A 21500-nucleotide genomic window follows, 5' to 3' on the forward strand; every position below is an offset into this window, starting at 1 on the left:
TCTTTATTAACATTATGATTAATTTCCTGACAGCTATCTAAAGATCATTCTAAGTAACGTAAGCACTGCTCTCCTGACAAAGTTAACTGTAATTTCCAATAATTTCTATGATATAATAATGGGATAATGGTAGTATCATATGTAAGATAGAGAACTTTCTGTCTGAGTAGTTTTTCCATTTTAAAATAAACATCGCTTATTTTATATGTAATTTAGAAATTAATTATATTTTAAAATGGAAAAATCATTCTTAGCTTGTAGGTTGTACAAAAACAGGTGTGGGCTGTAGTTTGCTAAACCCTGTGTTCATTAGTACACATACCTTTGGATAGGAACTATGGATAAACAATAAGCTAGGCCATAAATGAAGAGGAGGAAAGCAGCTGGATTATATTTTGGAAAACTATAGAATTTTCAAAAATCTCAAGCTGCTACCTTGTGTAAAATCCACTGAAGTGGCAAATTATGGAAAACAATGGTCTCAGAAATATCAAAATTATAGGTGACCCAAAGAACAATGTAAAGATGCATACTGGATTTAAGTAGGCTGCAGCATATTCCAAGAAATGAGTTATAATCAAGAAAAGGCACAAAAGACATCACCAAGGATGTGTAGTACACAAAAAAGAGTGGATTGGACTTAGAGTGAGAATAAGGGACAGTATATAGGCAGCCACGGTTTTGTTCTAATACTTACAAAGTATTAAAATAACTGGAGGAAAGCCTTTAGTGTACTAGACAGAACCTCTCTGGAAGATTAAAGAAATGAACCCATCAATATGGTCAATCAGTACATATGTATAGACATTTCATATGAACAATGAACTGGGCCAAGAACTGACAAGTGAGAAGATCAAAATTAATATTACTTCAAGTTTCTACTGTGTGGATTTCTACTGTATTGATTCTATAATGTAATCAATTTTATGCTGTATTGAGTTTTATAAATGAGTCTGCATCTGCCTAAGGGTCCCCTTTCTATTGAATTGAGGTCAGGAATTCTATTTTCTGTCAAAGTTAGTGTAATGTGGAAATTGAGATGCCTATCAAATAGCAAATGGCTTAACAAGTTGTGGTATATGAATGCTATGAGAAATGGTGAGCAGGCAAACTTTGGAAAAACCTGGAAAGATTTACATGAACTGATGCAAAGTGAAGTGAGCAGAACCAGGAGAACACTGTACACAGTAACTGCAACACTGTGCAAATGATCTACAGGTCAACTACGATTGACTTAGCTCTTCTCATAAATATGATCCAAGATAATTCCAAAAGACTCATGATGGAAAATGCTACTCACATCCAGAGAAAGAACTGATGGAGGCTGAATGCAGATTGAAGCATACTAATTTCACTTTTTTTTGGTAGTTTTTTTCCCCTTTTGTTCTGTTTCTTCTTTTACAACATGACTAATATGTTTTGCATGATTGAATATATATAACCTATATCAAATTGCTTACCATCTTAGAGAGAAGGGAGGTGAAGGAGAGAGGGAGAAAATTTGGAATTCAAAATTTTATTTAAAAAAAAATGAATGTTAAAAATTTTCTTTACATGTAATTGGAAAAAATAAAATATAATTAAAAGGAAAAATGAAAATAAAAATCAACTGATAGTTATAATTAATGGGAAAAACTGTTATCTAACATATCTACCAGACTTTCAGCTTCTGGGACATTTGCTGGGTATATTTAAAGGCCTACAAGCTAATCTGGTATATTTCCATAAGGTATACTGTCCATCCTGGCCTTTGTACAATTAAGGAGGGTATTATCTCCCTGACTAATCCTCCTAGAAAATAGGTCTATCCCTGGTCCACTAACAATGTCTTCAGGACGCAGATGGGTCCTGTAAAACAATTAACATTCCTTAATGACAGCAGGGGTGATTCCTAGCCCCATTTGGGTGCTAGACTGCATTCCTTGATATACACAATAATGTTTTCCTCACCCTGATGAGGCTGTCTACGCTGTAACCAAACACCTTGTTTTCTCTACCTACCCAACTCTGTTCTTTGTTCTCCTGTACTTCCCAAAACTATATGAAGGTTAGAAAGCCCTACCTTGTAGTCCTTAGTCATTGAGAAAGACCACTAACCCAATTTATTAGTGACTGCTAACCTAGCTAATAATTTGATCGTGCTTGGACCATTGTCTCTCAGCTTTCCATAATTTTTAAATGCAACACAAGGACAACAAATAGGATAATGTAGAAAAGTATTACAACTGTTTTCTTAAACCTTGATTGCTGAGAATAAATAGGCAGAGAAATTCTACGAAGAACTTGATTAGACCTTTCAAAATAAAGCAACATATACTGATATTTGGTGACTTCAATGCAAATTATCCTAACACTGGATTGTATTTGGGAAACTGTGAATCATTTTCTTTTCTTTTTCTTTTTACTAGGCAATGGAATTAAGTGACTTGCCCAGAGTCACAAGCTATAAGTGTCAAGTATCTGAGGGCAGATTTGAACTCAGGTCCTCCTGACTCCAGGGCTGATGCTCTATCCACTAAACTACCTAGCTGCCCCCACTGTGAATCATTTTCAATGACTACAAGCTTCTTCCAGAAATAAATGCCCATCTTTGTAATACTAATATTCTTCTAGTAATGCTAAATGGGAGAAAATTAAGGAGAATATGAAGCACTTTTAAAGGTCAGAGGTACAATGGGTTCGTGTTACCTTTCAACAGCATTAGTACACATTAAGTTTTATATGAATTCTTTTTTTATCAATTAATTTATTTTTAGTGTTCAATATTCATTTCCACAAGATTCTGAGTTTCAATTTTTCTCCCCCTCTCTCCCTTCCCCCCACCCCAAGACACCCCTTCCCCCGAATCTGGCCTTCCCTTCTATCACCCCACCCCCCTTATCTTATCCTCTTCCCTTTCTATTTTCCTGTAGGGCAGGATAGATTTCTATACCCCATTGCCTGAATATCTTATTTCCCAGTTGCATGAAAAAATAATTTTAAACATTTGTTTTTAAAACTTTGAGTTCCAAATTTTCTTCCTTCCTACCTCCCCACCCACCCTTCATTGAGAGAGCAAGCAATTTGATATAGGTGTAGTCATGTGTAGTCATGCAAAATGCTTCCATAATAGTCATGCTGTGAAAGACTATTTACCTCCATTCTGTCCTGCCCCCCCACCCCCGTTTATTCTATTCTCTCCTTTGACCCTGTCCCTCCTCAAAAGTGTTTGCTTCTAATTACTCCGTCCTCCAATCTGCCCTCCCTTCTATCATTTGCCCCTCTCTTATCCCCTTTGCTCCTATTTTCCTGAAGGGTAAGATAGATTTCCATATCCAATTGAGTGTGTATGTTATTCCCTCCTTAAGCCAAATCTGATGAGAGTAAGATTGACTCATTCCCTCTCACCTCCCCCCTCTTCCCCTTCACTGTAAAAGCCTCTTCTTGTCTGTTTTATGTGGGATAATTTACCCCTTATACCTCTCCCTTTCTCCTTCTCCCACCACAATCCTCTCTCACCCCTTAATTTTATTTTTTAGATATCAACCCTTCACATTCAACTCATCTTGTGCCCTCTGTCTATATATAGAAAAATATTCCCTCCAACTACCCTAATACTGAGAAAGGTCTCATCATCTTTCCATGTAGGAATGTAAACAGTTCAACTTTAATAAGTCCCTTATGATTTCTCTTTCCTATTTACCTCTTCATGCTTCTTTTGAGTCTTGTATTTGAAAGTAAAATTTTTTATTCAGCTCTGGTCTTTTCAAGAATGCTTGAAAGTCCTCTATTTCACCAAATTTCCATTTTTTCCCCTGAAGGATTATATTCAGTTTTGCTGGGTAGGTGATTCTTGGTTTTAATGCTAGCTCCTTTGCCCTCTGGAATATCATATTCCAAGTCCTCTGATCCCTTAATGTAGAAGCAGCTAAATCTTGTGTTATCCTTATTGTGTTTCCACAATACTTGAATTGTTTCTTTCTGGCTGCTTGCAATATTTTCTCCTTCACCTGGGAACTCTAGAATTTGGCTATAATATTCCTAGGAGTTTTCCTTTGGGAATCTTTTTCAGAAGGTGATCGGTGGATTCTTTCCATTTCTATTTTACCCTTTGGTTCTAGAATATCAGGGCAGTTTTTCTTGATAATTTCTTGAAAGATGATGTCTGGGCTCTTTTTTTGATTGTGGCTTTCAGGCAGTCCAATAATTTTTAAATTCTCTCTCCTGGGTCTATTTTCCATGTCAGTTGTTTTTCCAATGAGATATTACACATCGTCTTCTATTTTTTCATTCTTTTGGTTTCATTTTATAATTTTTTGATTTCTCATACAGTCATTAGCTTCCATTTGCTCCATTCTAATTTTTAAGGAATTATTTTCTTCAGTGAGCTTTTGGACCACCTCCTTTTCTATTTGACCAATGCTGCTTTTTAAGGCATTCTTCTTCTCATTGGTTTTTTGGACCTCTTTTGCCATTTGGGTTAGTCTATTTTTTAAGGTGTTATTTTCTTCAATATTTTTTGGGTCTCCTTTAGCAAACTACTGACTTGTTTTTCATGATTTTCTTGTATACCTCTCATTTCTCTTCCCAATTTTTCCTCTACCTCTCTTACTTGACTTTCAAAATCCTTTTTGAGCTCTTTCATGGCCTGAGACCAATTCATATTCTTCTTGGAAGCTTTGACTTTGTTGTCTTCTTCTGGGTAGATGTTTTGATCTTCTTTGTCACCAAATTAAGATTCCACAGTCTGAGTTTTCCACTGTTTGCTCATGTTCCCAGCAAATTACTTGAATTTTTAACTCTTCGTTAGGGTAGGGCTCTGTTTCCAGTGTGGGGGGTGTACTGTCCCAAGCTTTGGGGGTTTTGTGCAGCTTTTTTCAGAGATACTACTAGGGACCTACAAATTTTTAGTTCTTCCAAGGTGGTATGATCAAAGGAGAGGTGTTTTACTCCTTTCCTGGCCTGTTCTCTGGTCTATGAGTGACCACAAGCACTCTTTTCTTCCATGGAAATGTGAGGATTCTCTCTCCACTGTGACCACAAGCTCCACCACGCCAGCGCGCCTCCTCACCCCAGGACTGCGACCCAGATCCAAGCACGGGCAAAGCAAGAGAATCCTGCCTCAGTGCCAGCAAAGACATCCCTGCAGTCCCCCTCTGATCAGCTGTTTGATCCCCCCACCATCTGTGGGCTCACAGCTCTAGAAGCAGTGCTGCCACTGTGGCTGCCACCCCAGGGCTGTGCTAGGGCCAGGGTGGGACTACGCTCCTCTCTCACACGGATCTAACAGACCTTTCCCACTGACCTTCTAAGTTGTCTTTGGCATTTGGGGTTGAGAAGTCTGGAAACCAACACAACTGCCCATGATTCAGTTTCCTGAGGCTTGTTCTGAGTTTGCTCTGGCCCTGTCTTTGCCTGTGTGGCCACGCTGAACTGTGCTCCTCTCCCAGCCCAGCACAGCACAAAAGACCTTTCCCATCAACCATCCACGTTGTCTTGGGCTGGAAATTTGTTTCACTCTGTATTTCTGTAGGTTCTGCTGCTCTAGAATTTGTTTAGAGTCATTTTTTACAGGTATTTGTTCGGGGGAGAGCTCAAGCAAGTCACTGCTTTTATTCCGTCATCTTGGCTCTGCCCCGTCTATGAATTCTTAATTAAAAAAATAACAAATATAAAGTGAAAAAATGTCCCCAAACTAAGAGAAAAGTATAGTACACTTGGTTCAATTAAAAACCATCTCTGACAGTGACCCAATTCCTATAGGAATGATGACATGATCACCTTAGAACTACATACAGCTTAAAGCTTCTAGAGAGCATATGTATGTGTGCATGTGTACTAGTTTGCTTTATTTTCCTAGGTACCTATAAATTTGTGAGGCAAGTTTAATAAGCCTTTACAGAATCTTAGAAACTAACAACGCAGCAAAGAGGGGCAGCTGTCCTTGGAAAACTCCATAAGTCCTATACAGACTAACTTTCCCTATATAGACTAACTTTCTTACTCTCACCTCTGATCCACTACTATTCAACATCATAAATGTTTCTGATTGTGTTGCCCATGACTGAAAAACCGTGATCTCCCTGTTTACAATTTTATAAACCTAGAGATTTGGAAAGGTGAGTGTAAATAAGATCATGTAAGTAAAGTATTTTGCAAACCTTTAAGACCAATATAACTGTTAGTTATTATTGTTGTTGTTGTTGTTATTATTATTAAGGTCCAAACAAGGAAAACTTTAATACAACATGCTTTTTTCCTCATGTCATATATATCAAAAATTGGAAAACAGTTCTATATGTAAGGGGATAAAAATATTGAGATCCCATTGGATTGCTTTCTTGAAATCTTTATTCTTTTAAGTCATCTATCTGGAAAAAGAATAGTTTTCAAATATTCTAAAGTTTATATAAATATGTGTAAAAATATCTGTGTATGGCACAGTATAGAGAGCTCTGGTCTTAGGAGTGAAGAAGACATGAACTACACTTACTAGCTAAGTGACTCACTATTCTAAGGGTGGGGAACCTGCAGCCTTGAGGCTATATGTGGCCCTCTAGGTCCTCAAGAGCAGCCGCTTGCGTGAATCCAAAGTTCACAGAACAAAGTTCACAGCCACCCCTACATGGCTGATCAACTCAGCATCTCTGGGTCTCAGGGTATACTCTAAAAATTTATCTAAATTGGTGGAGGGAGTTCCCACACTCACAAAACCAGAGATTCTTGACATACTAACAAATCTGGTGATAAAATAATAAAAAAGAGGTCTAAATATTAAAGAAACAAAATTACTTCTCATAATTACAACTGACCAAAACACTCTTACTAACAGGATCCAGCTCTAAATGCCAAAGGATTAAAATCAGGGATAAACAGTTTTAACTCAGAAATTCACTCTAGCATAATTAAATTTCACTTGCCACAAAATCTTGTATCACATCCATCTTTTAAGTCCAGAGTGGAAATGACTGAAATTATTGCTTATTATTGTTCCTGTTAAGAATGAGTCTCTCCATCTTCACCAGGCTCAAAGTGCAGGGGTTACTCAAAGGATCTGATCCTTCTACTGACTGGCATAGTAGCTGTGACCTACTCCATTTTGGATCTGAGCTGATTTGTACCTCCTTTAGCAATCTAGAAGCTTTCCTGCTTCTGAGGACTTGTTAAACTGATACTGAGTTTTAGTGAGGACACCCAATCTACATAGCCCATTGCAGCTCAGAACTTTGAGCTCAAGAGACACCAGCCTCAGCCTTTTCAGTAACTGAGATTATATGCATGAACTCCACTATGCTTGGATTAAAGTGGGAAAATTAAAAAAACAAAAAACAAAAAACAACCAAAAATGAACAGAATACTAGGGAAAAATGATTGCCTTTAGTTATGTAATATTTTATAAGAACTATTTGTAAGTATCCTATGATTTATTCCTTCATTCACTATACTTAATGAGCATCTTCCATAAGGGCATGCATACACGAATAAGACATAACCTCTGGACTTATAGAACCCACTGCCTAGTAAGGAAGACAAATCATTCCCACAAAAAAACTATAATATAAGGTAGAACAAAAGTAGAAAATACTAGAGGAATTCAGAAAAGAGAGATCACTTATGGTTGAGATGATCACAGAAGGCTTTATGGAGGAGGTGGCATTTGATTTGGATCATAAAAAAACGGTAGGTCTTCAACAGGAAGATATAGAAAGTTATATTGAAAGTTATTTCCTCTAGTTGAAGATGTGGCATGGACAAAGGTTCTTAATGAAATAGGGCTAATGGATAATAAATTCTATAAAACATTAATAATACCTAAATAAACCAAAGATGGAATGAAAACATTTTATATTTGAAACAAGTTTTCTAAGCACTTACCATTTTCAGGTAGTGTTTTCTTAAGTGAATCAATAAGGGTACTGACTGCTTTTAAAACAAATATGATTTCTGTCACTTGTTGCCTAAAAGAAGTGAAAATTATTTCAGTAAAAATTTACAACTTATCTTTTGGAACAGAAAAATAATGGGAAAGGTTTTCAACAATACTGAATGCAAATGAATCTGAAGTACAATAAGCTAATTTTAAAATTCTGTCTTTTTATCCTTCACATGAAAAATACATTCAATATATGAGCAAATCAGGTAAATTGTAATTCCTGAGGGTTATAGTCCTCTCTATCCCCAAACAAAGATACCACTACTGTTCCAAATGGACAATCTCAAGGTATTCCTATTTGAAGATGGTATAAAAGATGAATAAAGGTTAATAAAGGTTAACACGGGTTAGTTAGTATGGTTCTGTTAGTGAATACTACCAAGTACAGGCAGCAATTTAAAGGCACCAAATACTCTCTTGCAGATGGTCTGCCTTTTCAATGCTACGTTGTAAGCCTTGGCTGTAACCTTTTGATAAGTTTCCTGTGATTGAGTTCAGTTTGGATATTCTTGGCCTTATCTTCTGGTTAATGTAGCCATGGTAATCATTTCTGACAGGGATGAGCAAGAGCAGGGGTCTCGGTCTCCAGGCCACAGGTTCCCCACCCTTGAGCTAGAGTAAACACATATCGTTTATGCTGCCAAAGGTGTTAATTAAGTAGGTTAGGTAAAAACAGAAAAAAGATTTCAAACAGAGATAAGTAATAGACACAACCTATTCTCTCAGGTTTTCTGCTTTACACCTTACTCTGGTGCTAAAGAGAGAATGTTGTGATTAATCATTATAATCATTGTTTACTGATAAGTAAAAAGAGTATGCCTGCATTTTTAATAAAATTAAATAAAAGACAGAACCTTGGAAGGGGACATTTGCCACTGAGTCTTTCATCCTCTATGTAGCGATGTAGGACATCTTGGGATCTCTTCAAGAGCACTGAGAGGGCCATTCGTGAGATATAACCTTCCTGAGGTGTCGTCACTTTGTTACTGAAGGAAAATTGGAGTAGTGTTTCAAAACACATTTTAGAAAATTCTTCTCTCATTCGAATATCAATTTCTGCTTCTGTAAAAGTAACACATGATCTTTAATTTAATAGTGAAATAAGAGACTGAAGTCTAAAACCCTCTTATTGAATCTTAAGCACAACTCTGGAAGACTTCTAAAATAAGTGATATTCTAGATTACATTATTGGAAGTAAGATGTATTAATATTTTAAATGGCTGCACCATTAATCTAGTTATATATAGCTCTTTTCATGATAAGGAAGTAATATGTTTCTAGGTTACAGAAACTATTACTGAAAATGATGTTTTCATTAAGAGCTATTCTGTGGAAATGTTTATTTAGCAAAGAAAAAAAACACCACCACCATTTTGCTTAGACTAAATCAGGAGAGTAGCTTTTGAGAACCTTGTACTTAACTCCAAAGTCTCTCTCTGGACATAGGGAAAGAGAAGCCAGTTTTCATTTTAGTTAAGTTTGTTTCACTTGAGAGTTAGATCAAAAAGGACTGGTAGGTAAGGGGGGGGAATGATCTGATAAGATCTGAGTGAGTAAAGAAGTACTTAGAATATGTGTGTGATTTCCTTAAGGGTGGAATCCATAGAGTCTGAAGTGAGACTACCTTAATTTCCAGCACCAACAGTTTCTACCTTCTATGACTATAAGTGGATTTGTGCTCTTCTCAGGCTAACTTAATTTTGAAATAATAATAGCTATCATTTATATAATGCTTATTATGTCCCAGCATTGTGCTAAGTGATTTACAATTACAAATTACAATCTCATTTGAGATAATAAAAGCTGAAGTACGAAAAACAAATCTCTAGATCTTTAATTGAATGAAATGTCTACCCCAATTAATGGAACGAGATGATTTCTGAAGTGAAGAAATAGAAGCCTTACATTTCTCAAAAGAGAAGAAAAAGGAAGAGGAGCAAAAAGATTGTAATAATGTAATGACTAACCTTTTATAAGCAGTTATAAAAAATTTTCAACTCACATTTATGTTCTCTCTCTGATCCTCTGCCCTTCAATAATCCCTATTCTCAAGCAGCTTACATTCCATCAGGGAACAGGGACCTATGACTTCACTAGCAGAAAGAGCTCAGGGTGAGGAATTTTTTCTACCAATGCAGCTTAGCAACTTCTCATCAATCTATAGTCTTGGAGAGAGTTGTCCAGAAAACTGAGAAGTTAAGTGACTTGCCCAGGGTTACACAGGCAATATGTTTCCGAGGCAGAATGTAAATACCAGACTTTAGATTTAAAAACAGCACTCCACCTACTGTGTTCCACTGCCTGTATACAACGATATACAAATCATGTATAAAGTGGTCAGGATGTGAAGACACCAGCAGTTTTGTTGTCTTTTTTTTTTTTTTTTTTTGGCTAGGCAATGGGGTTAAGTGACTTGCCCAGGGTCACGCAGCTAGTGAGTGTTATGTGTCTGAGGCCGGATTTGAACTCACGTCCTCCTGACTCCAGGGCAGGTACTCTATCCACTGCGCCACCTAGCTGCCCGTACCAGCAGTTTTTGAGAATGAGGAAAGGTTCATATACAACAAGGCAATGCTTGAGTGGTGCCTGGATTTCATGAGGCAGAGTAAGCAGGAGCACATCCAGGGAGGGGGATGGTCAGTGCAAAGGCATGAGGACAGGATGAAGTGCTGTGTGTGAGAGATAAAGAAAAGGACGGTGAGACTGGACCTTGGTTTGTGGCAAAAGAAATAATGCAGAACAAGGATGGAAAGACCGACTGGGGCCAGGTGCTGGAGGGTTTTAAAAATGATACAGTTTATGATTTTATCCTTAAGGCAAGGAGCCCACAGAGTTCATTGAGCAGGAGAATGCCATACTTAGATTTGGAATTAAGAGAATATCCCTCTGGCAGCTGTGTAAGGAGACCAGATTGGAATGGGAACAGAATCTAGGCCGAGAGACCAATTAAGAGGCTGTTACAACAGTCTATGGAAGAGGTAAAGAGGCAAGTATTGATCTTTTAGACATGTTGTGGAAACAGAACGCCAAGAAGTGGCTGAACACTGGATGTGTTGGGCAACAGAGAGCCCTCAACACCAAGGAAATGAACCTGGAGCACTTGACAAAAATAGGGACATTTTAGGAGGGAAGACAATGAGTTGTTTTGGACATGCTGAGTTGGGAGATATCACCAGGGCAGCTGGTTTGAAGCTCAGGAGAGAAAATGGGGCTAGATAAATAGATCTGGGAGTCTTCTGTATTGAGAAGATAGGAGTAGATACTGATAAAAATAGAGGGCCCCACAGAACCTTGGGGGCTGCTCACAGTCGAAGTATTAGGAATTTGGATCATGAGGCAGGAGACAGAAAGGAGAACAATCACTCAATGCAGAGAGAAGATCCATTCAGGAGCTGGTGGTAGCCAACAGTGTCAAATGGAGCACCAAAGTCACAAAGAGTTGAGAAAAGCTCTTCAGATTAACAATTAAGAGATTACTGGTTAACTCTGGAGGGACAAATTTCAGTTGAAGTGATAAGGTTGAAACACAGAGGTTTCAAAGGATTGAAGATTAAGTAGCAGGAGGAAGAAATGACTGTAAATAGTCTTTGTCAGAGAAAGGTAGAAGAGATATAGGACGACGACTTGAGAGCATGGCAGAGTTTAATGAAATGTTTGTGAAGATGGAGGAGACCTGGGTATGCCTGAAGACTACAGGAAAGAATCAGTACATAAGGAGAGAAGGTTAGAAAGAATAAAGGGACAACCAAAGGGACAATCTAGTAGATATGGGAAGGCATAGGATATTAAGAACATATGCAGAGTCTTCAGAAGGAGAAAGGACATATCTTTATCAGAAACTAACTCAAATAAGACTAAAAAGATAAATAAAAGTAAATATTTCTGATTCTTTTTCAAGTTTTTTTACCAGGCTATTTGGTCAAGGATAAGGAACATGGTGTTGTGGAAAAAGCACTAGGCTTGGGGTCAGAATATTCAGGTTTTGGTTGAGGTATTTACATATATCAGCAGTGGAAAGCTGATTATGAGCCTTACCTGAAAATGGAGACACTACTACTTTCACTACCTCACAAACCTGCTGTGAGCAAAATGGGCTTTATACACCAGAAAATGAAAGTCAAAATATCATCTATTATTATTGTTAGTGGGTGGATGTTAATTTTTAAAAGTCATCCTGGACAAGTGTTCAAAGAGTTTTCTTCTGAAAAGAGCACAGTACCACCTATTGGTTAAATTGTATAACTACTTTAGGAATGAGTGAAGATACTCAGGAGAGCCATCTAGTGGGAAACGCAACTAGTGTGATGAATAAGAATCAAAACATAACTTGCATGAGCATACTGTACAAAGTTACACTGTTATATTAAGATGTTTAACACCTATTCAGAAAAAGAGAACCATACTGGCATTCTTTTTATTTCCAAGCAGATGGTAAAATACAACACAAAAACCAATTCCTAATCAACTTCCTAATATTTGTTCATTCACTCATTCACTGACGTATTTACTATGTGTAAAGCACTAAGCTAGACAATGCTAATACAAAGACAAAATAAAAAAGACCCTACCCTCAAGTAGGGCAAGTACATTCTCTTGGAGGAAAACAATATGTATACAAATAATAAATACACACACTCACATCGATCTATCTATCTACACACACACATACACACACACAGAGCACAAGGTTATTTTCCAGGGACTATGAGAGTGGGTAGGAAAAGCCCTTATGTAAAAAGTGGCACTTGCCCTCTGAAGGGGGTAAGGGACTCAGTGAGGAGGAGGTAAAGAGCAGGTACCTTCCAGGCACGGGGAATTGCTTAAGCCAAGTCACAGAGATAAGAGATGTAAGAGAGAACACAATTAGGCAGGTTTAACTGGAGACTTCATGAAGGAGTAAAGCTGTTCAGAAAGCCTGGAATTACTAAACTGCAGCAAGGTTGTCAAGTCCTTTAAAAGCCAAAAAGAGGAGCTGATATCTACCTAAGAGGGAAGAGCTTCTTGAGCACGGGAATGACACGATCAGACCTGTGCTTCAGGAATATGAATTTGGCAACTGTATGGAAGATGGAATGGAAAAGGGACAGACCAGGTGCAGGCACACTAATTAGGAAGCTATTACAATAGTATAGGAGAGAGGTAATCAGGACCTAAACTGACTGGATTATAGGGTTGAGAAAATGAGATAAAGAGAGAATGACTGTGATTGTAAGCCTGGGTATGTAGCAAGAGGGTGAGGCTCTTTGAGCCTCTTTCAGTAGTTCGAAGAGGGAAAGGTTTTGATAAGAAAATAATTAATCCTATTTTGGAAACACAGAGTTTGAGATGCCTAAAGATTGGACTTCATGGTAGAGACTGGGACTGGATATATAGATCTGAGAGTCATTTACAACTGAACATGGGAGGAGAAAGGGAAGAGGGGAGAGAGTGAGAGGAAAGGAAAGGAGGTGGTATCTACAGAGGGAGAGAAAGGAGGGATGAAGAAAGGGAGAAGGGGAGAGAGACAGGAAGAGGGGGAGAGAGATGGAGAGTAGGGAGACAAGGAAAAAGAGGGAGGGGAAAGGAGGGGTAGTAGTTGGGGGAGACACAAAGACAGAGAACACGGTACCCAGGACAGACCTACTGGGTACATTCAAAATATTCAATATTGACTGGTGTAAATAGTATACTCATTGATTATCTTTTCTGTTCCATTATTCAAGTCATTCAAATATCATACATCTGACCAAGAATAAAACATCATCAATTGTCTGTGAGTTAGCTACAATGAACTAATAATAGTTTTAAGGTTTCCAGTTTATTGATAAACACCAGACACAATGTCCCTCAATTGTAATTTTGTCTCATAGGAGATTACTTTGTATGAAGTTTGTAGTGTGGTAAAATTTAATGATTATTATTGTATTTAAATACAGGTTGTTGCTTTCAATATTTTTTGCATATATGTAGAATTTAAATTGACTGATTTTTAAATTCTAGTCCCTGAACTCTCAAAATTAATAGCTAATGGAAAAATAAGATCATAGGATTAAAAGCCAGAAGGGAACTCAGAGATCATTGAGTTCAATCCCTCAACTTTCAGATAAGGAACCTGAGGCCCAGAGAGGATCAATCTGACATAGGCAGTAAGAACTAAGATTTAGGGGGCAGCTAGGTGGCACAATGAATAGAGCACCGGCCCTGGATTCAGGGAGACCTGAGTTCAAATGCAGCCTCAGACATATAACACTTACTAGCTGTGTGACCCTGGGCAAGTCACTTAACCCCACTGCCCAGCCCCCTCCCCCCCAAAAAGAACTAAGATTTAGGATTTGAACAAGTCTTTAAATACCAAATCCAATGTCTACTGTTTCCTAAGTATAAGAATTCAACTCATCTGGATCTGTACATATGAATACACCATAAAAAATTTTCACTACATATTCACCTAGTCTAGTTGAGTTTTCTGTCTTTCAACCCCAAGCTACACTGTGTGGAGACTGCTAGTATACGGCTCATAATTTAGTTAGACTGCTCTAAAAGTACTCTAATACTGATTAGCACTGTTTTTTTTTTTTAATCATTCAAGTAACATACCTGTAAATGAAGATGACTGAGAATGTATGGAGCCCTTATTAAGCATAGTCATTATCTGGCCAACAAAATCCTTGGGAATAAAATTAGCATATGGCAGTATCTCTGTGCTGATGAGTTGAACCACCTAAAACAAATTAAACACATTTAAATGTGTTTTTTCCCTGAAAGTGAATGACTTTTACTCTTTTTACTTTCTCTCTATTTGTACACACACCCACACCCACACACAGTCTTAAAAGGGAGTCACAGAACCCTCAATGGCATAAATGTTCTTCATGTACAACATAAGTAGCATGACCATAAATGACAATGATTATTAGTCTAGTTGTCTGTTACAAATCTATTAGAAAACTGCTATATTATAATACTGTTGATGAAGTAAATACTCATCTCCAAAGGCATGAAGGGGCTATAATGGAAAACTATCCAATATATTTAACAACTTTCTACAATATGATTATGGGAGACACAAAAATTATGGCCAATATCTATTACATGATTTTCACAAAAAGCCTGGAGAAAATGAGGATGTATTAAGTAATAAGAGAAAGGCCACCATGGACAGAGTATGTGATGGAGCATTGGAAGCTCTGAGTTTGAATCCTGATCCTGCCTTTTGGACCATGGGCAAGTCATGACCTCTGTGAGTTTCAATTTTCTCTTCTACAAAATGGAGACAATATTATTTATTCTACCTTTGTTACTGGATAGCTGTGAGAATTAAATATGACAATGCATATAAAGAATTTTTAAAACTAATGCTACATAAATCTGAGCTATTATTATTTTTAAAAAGCATTATCACATGCATTTAGTGTTCCTTTAACTTCTTGAAGCTGAAATTTTAATACAATTATGACACGTAAGGCACTATCTTCTTTTAAAACACAGTTACAATGACAGCCACTGCATTTTAAAATGGATGATCTAAAATTGATTTCTCCCATTCATTTTATTTAAAAGCAAAAAAACTCAAGCATTCTATAAACTTCTAGAGAATATTTACTATTTACTTAAAAACTCTGGTAAACTGTGTCTATGGGATCAACATCAATAGACTAAAGAAATAAAACTTCATCCAACTGTTTTGTTACCATTAAAAACAACTAGTTAATGGTACTGCCAGGTAACAATAAAGCAAATGATTAGCCTTCAATAAGTAATTATCAAATAAGATAACATATGCAAAATATTTTGTGACCAGGACCATGCTCAAAGATGAGGCTAGGGTGCAAGGCCCTTTTGCTTCAAAGACTGATAGGGGACATGGGGCATTGCACAATCTCTCTGTGCCCTCAGGTAACTCTCTAATATTAAGTCACTGTTGCTGACTTGTCTCACTAAAGGGAGTTTCCTATCTAGGAGCTCCTAAAGCAGATGAAATCACAGGTCCAGTCCAAAATGAAAACAAACAAAAATTCAATTCCAAAACACAAAACACAAACATTTTCAAAAGCATTATACAATGTGACTTATTAGTATTCAGTCATCATGCAAACTTTGACAGACTATTAGAAATAATAAAGGAAGCAGGTTTTGCTAAATTCATTGAAAAATAAGTTTTAACTGTCACCTTAATTTACTCTTAGATAATTCTGGAGTTTAAACAATTCTCTTGCATGATTCAACATGAAGCCATATAAAAGCATTTATGAGAAACTACTTACCTCAACATCAATATTTTCATTTCTTTGAAATTCTTGAATAGAAAGATTATCTGGAGGTATACTAAAAAAACAAAAAACAAAAGCTTTTTAAAAGAAAATACAAACTCTGAGAATTAAATTGGAAAAGTCACTATGTAATAAAATATTTAAATAAAGAAGATTCTAAGAAAAATACTGGGAAAAAAATTTTCCCTATGCTAGGATATTCTTGGAGTATATAATCTATAATATTAAACCTCATTTAATAAAAATGAGTTTAAATGAAAAGCTACTGAGAGATTCTTTCTATAAATCTTGGGCCCAAGCTTAATTTGATTAAATTTATAAAGCTACAAATAATATTCTGTTTTCAAGAATATTGAAAGGTATAGATAAATTTAAGTGGTTATTCATACAGGCATTGATGAAAGTTTTTATTGCCAAAATCATGAGGTGTTTGTTTTGACACTGATGATATCCCCCAATACAAGGTGTAAACACTCCAGAGCAGAAACCCAAAGCTACTCAGTCATGGTCTTGCTGCCACCCCCTCAGCCACCTCTTCAAACCCAAAATGTCAGTAGTCGTAGAGAAGCATAAGTAGAATGAGAGAGGAGTTCCTGGGCAGTACCAAATTCCTGGAGGAAACAGGAATTTCTGGTACTAAGTAGAAGCTGAGGAATAGCAAGAATACAGCTCTTAATGATGTCGAGACAAAAATCAAACCTTGCCCTTCACTCTCACTGAGTTATATGGGAAAAGAAGGCTCTCTAATGAACTCAACTTCCCACACACCCCTGTTTTTGAGGAAAGTGCAACTAGGGAATAAGATGGTAAGTCTGAAGACAACCATATAGTTCTCGGGGAAGTTATGGCTAACCAAGAGGGATGAACTTATAATCAACTTTGAATCACTTCCCCTTGTGGGCAGGGTAGTGGTGGTGGTGGTAAGCCCTTCTCCCCCACCCTAGGCTGGTGTTATGAGCTTACAGGACTGTATAGGTCCAGGAAGGGGAGAAGGGGCCCACTGGGGAGGGAAAAATTGCCTTGGATTGTCTTATGACTTTGGATGAGCATCCTTTCTGTTCTGTGACTTTGGCTGGTTTCACAGAACCCTGAGCTTCAGAGGCTATCTAGACCAACCCATACCAGGACAAAAGCCCTTACTATAAACCTAACAAGTATTATTCCACTCCATTTGAGACCACCAACGTGGAGGAAGCAAAAACTTCACAAGACAGCCTACTCCACTTTTGGACAACTCTAATTGGTTGGAAGTTTTTCCTTACAAGTTAAGTTGAGGCTACCCAATATCTGATATCTTAGCCTTAGCTAAGTACTGATGTATTCTAAGCCTTAGTTTAGGTGGATGTGCGGCAGCTGAATGCTTTTTTACACATTCTGTAGCAACCTAGACACAAGTTATATGGTCTGATTTTCTCAAGGGAAAACCAGGGTAGAAGCACAAGCCAAAAAGAATGATATGTGAGAATCACTTAAATCAGTCCTTATAAACCCATGGCTGTAGTTCTGGGCCATGGGCTATATCAATAAAAATGAACAACCTGTCAAATCAGCTGCTGAGACAGACATAATATCATTAGCCTCCACTCCTAAAGATGGAGCAGTCAGAAAGAAGACTCCAAGCTATTTCCAAAGAGAAGTTTTATTCTCAAGAGATCAGAGATGACTGGAAGCTCTGAGAATCACAGAAAAAAATCCAGATAACTATAAAGTATTGAACAATTAAGAAATACAGTGGGTTATCGATGCAGTGCTGATATGAAAAATAAATACACAAACTTTGCTTTTAAAGCTCAAAGAATAGGACAAGCAGAGACAGGAAAGAGATTTGTTATCATAGTCAATGTGAAGCAGAACACATCTGTCTGTATTTAAGGATTTTTTTTGCTGTTTTACTTTTTTTTTTTTTGCTTTATTTATCTTTGAGAAGTAAATTAATCATTATTAGAAAAGGCCAATGAAGACCTGGAATGAAGTCCCTTGTTTTATGGATAAGGAAATGAAGCCCAGAAGAGTCTAACAAACCATGCTTTGTGGCAGCAAATTACTGCTACGGCAATACAAGGTATAGAGAACTAGACCCTTCCCTCTCCTGATTCCCTCCAATTTATCTTGTCCAGTATCTCATGGATTCATAGTTGTAGCATGCTGTCTCCTCCATTAGACTATGAACTCCCTAAGAGCCAGGACTAATTTTGCCTTTCTTTATAGCCGCATCACTTAAGCACAAGATCTGGCACCTGGGAGGCACTAAATAAATGATTGGTGACTCCTGGATACAAGTCCTCACATGACAGAATTTCACCACGTAAAACAAAGGAGAGTACAGAAGATATCTAAGGATTGATGGGAGGGGGCCACCAGAGTTATCAGAGATTAGTCAAAACTCAGCCGTTAGCAAATCTAGACTTTAAACATTTCCTCTCCCTGGATAGCCCAGCTTGTTATAGATTCCAGATTATCTTAGCTCAGAAAACAAAGAACTTCAAAATGTATACAAACGTATAAATACATGCATATGATATTCTTTCCTAGGGTCAGATAACTAACTTTCCTTATACTTGGACAACATTTTGAGGCCTGTTTCCTTACTTATAAAATAAAGACACTGAAATACACTGGAGGAAATACACTGGCTCTGGAGTTAGAGGGCCTGGGTTCAAATCATGCCTTTTCTTGCTTACTCCTTTTGTCACCTTGGGTAAGTCCCTTAACCTCCCTCAGCCTCAGTTTCCTCATCTGAAAAATGAGGTTACTGGATGAAAGGACCTCTAAGATCCCTTCAAGTGTTGAATTACAACTCTAGGACTCCAGCGGCCAAACACAAGTCTACCTCCTTCATCTTTTCATGAACTCTTTTATCTTTCTTGGAAGGAAAAAATCATGGTTCTTTAATCACTAACCTTTTATATCTAGGGCTATACCGATTTATATCTCATGTCAACACAGCCTATAGAATAAAACGTCAAAAAGATAATTTACTATATAATAAATCACATGTCCAATTAATAGAGGCAGCTAGGTGGTACAATAGAGCGTTGGGTCTGGAGTCCAGAAGATCTGAGTTCAAATCCAGCCTTAGACACTTACTACTGTGACCCTGGGCAAGTCACTTAACCCTGTTTACCTCTGTTTCCTCATCTGTAATATGAGCTGGAGAAGGAAATGGCAACTCACTCCAGTACTTTTGTCAAGAAAACCCCAAATGATGTCACAAAGAGTCAGATATGACTGAAAAAAACTGAACAACATCCAATTAATAAATAACTTATCTAATCCTGTTTTGAGAGTGCTCACGGAGTATTCCTGATGAATAAAATACAAATAGGTCCTTAGAAAACCAGCTGGAGATATAATACTTTGCTATTTTTTTTAAGTTTCTAACTAAAAATTAATGAGCTAACCTTTTAGTGAATAAAAAGTCTTCAAATGTGCTGGCTAGTTCTGGCCACATACTGTCAAATTTCCCAGAAGAAGCATGCTGTCTTGCAACAGGCAGTCCAATAGACAGAACTTTGAGCAGAGAAGATACTGCCAACTTCCAGGTGGTTTCAGAAGGGCAGGCATACTTCAAACTAAGAGGTATCCTAAGAGTCTATTAAAAAAAAAGATTACATTGAAAATCAATTATTGCAAAAATCTATAAAAAGAATTGCTTACAGAGTTTTTCATCATGAGAATTTTTTTTGAATATTTTTAATATTTTACACGTAAATGGGCGACAGTATTATATTTGCATTGTACCAAACCTTCAATTCACCAAAAAGATATGATCCTGAAAGCTCATTTCTGTAGGGCAGAAGTAGTCTTCATTTCACCTATTACCTCAGTCTATACCTCACCCTGTTGTTGTTTAGCCCACAAAACATGTCCTCTGAAATGAATCACTGGCCTGGACACTGAAACGTAAGAGAGTCAACCTCTCCAGGAATGAATCAGATTTTCAATAGGAAGTGACAAAAGGTAGTAACTTTTTCTGCAACAGACTAACCAAATAAATAGTGGAAATTGACAAGAACTTTATAACTCATCATGAACGACTTGAGTTCTCTACATTTTTACTTTTCTCTTCTTCTTCTTCTTCTCTCTGCACTCCTCTCCCAATGGGATACAGGTACCTCTACCTATCTGTTAAGTGTGAAGAATGAAGGAAGGATTATATCTTTCCCCTGAATGTAATTCTTTTTCCTTATCTTCACGCTTTTTCATCTCTTAAGATCTTGTTAACCCTATCTCTATTACTTAACTGGCTGTAATATAAATCAAGGGTATTTAAGGGGGAGGGAACCCCCATTTTATTCTGAAATTAATAAAACCAACTGAACTGATATTCAGTACCCTGTACAATTAGAAAAAAACTAATTCAAATATACAAAAATACATAACATCTGATATTTCTTCTGTGTCGCCTTCTGTGTTATTTTTGTTCCTTTACCCTAATATTTGTGTATAAAATTTTACTATTCACACTATGTATTTATATATGTGTATGTGTGTATATATATATATATACACACATATAAAATATATATATATACATATATACATATATACATATACACACACACACACACATATATATACATACATGTACACACATATAAAATATATGTTCCAGTTGGGCTCTCATTGCATTATTTCATAAATTTTTCCCCAAAATTTCTTTACACTACTGATATTTGCCACTTAATAGCACAACATCCCATTATGTCATATATATGTATGTGTATATGTATATATACACACACACACAAACATATGAGAGAGAGGGGGAGACAGACAGTGTGTGTTGGGTTTTTTGGGGTCATTTCTCAACTGTTGGAAACTCAGGTTGCTTCCAAGTATTTGGTAATTAATAATAATGCTACCTACAATCAGTGTATCAGGACAGAAAACTTATTTCTACTTTTTTATTAATAAAAAATTCATAGTCCTAATTGTGGGATTACTGGATCAATGGGTATGATTAATTTAAAAATATTTAGTGTATTACAAAACTGTTAACCAAAAAGATCCCAATGTTCAAGTCAACCAGCAATATATAATTGTGCCCACTTCTCCACAGTGATACCAACACTGGTTTTGATATGGTCCATTACATTGTTTTAATTTGTATTTCTCTGATAAGTGAAGATGAACATTTTTTCAAATGACAACATATGTATCCTTGTTCATAAATTACCTTTCCATATCATTTGCTCATTTATCTGTGGGGAAAAGGGTATTTATTTTTAATTCTTTGAATTCTCCTGATAAATTGTAAATATTTTTATATCATATGCATCTTTCATCATAAATTTTAGATGTTATTCAATGTTTCATTGTTTTGTAGAATTGCCCA

General features: G+C 36.8%; 1 protein-coding gene across 1 annotated transcript in view; it reads right to left on the minus strand.

Moving 5' to 3' along the window:
* MON2 (MON2 homolog, regulator of endosome-to-Golgi trafficking) overlaps positions 1-21500 on the minus strand; it is a 144250-nt gene that overhangs the window by 15884 nt on the left and 106866 nt on the right. Inside the window, exons 29-33 of the mRNA XM_027854154.1 lie at positions 19564-19754; positions 16157-16217; positions 14490-14613; positions 8767-8974; positions 7855-7937 (exon numbers count right to left, since the gene is read on the minus strand). Coding sequence (XP_027709955.1) covers positions 7855-7937; positions 8767-8974; positions 14490-14613; positions 16157-16217; positions 19564-19754 — 667 coding nt within the window. The remainder of the gene's footprint in view (positions 1-7854; positions 7938-8766; positions 8975-14489; positions 14614-16156; positions 16218-19563; positions 19755-21500) is intronic.

The sequence above is a fragment of the Vombatus ursinus genome, unplaced genomic scaffold (assembly GCF_900497805.2).
Source record: "Vombatus ursinus unplaced genomic scaffold, bare-nosed wombat genome assembly UNPS02010320.1, whole genome shotgun sequence".
Taxonomy (NCBI): Eukaryota; Metazoa; Chordata; class Mammalia; order Diprotodontia; family Vombatidae; genus Vombatus; species Vombatus ursinus.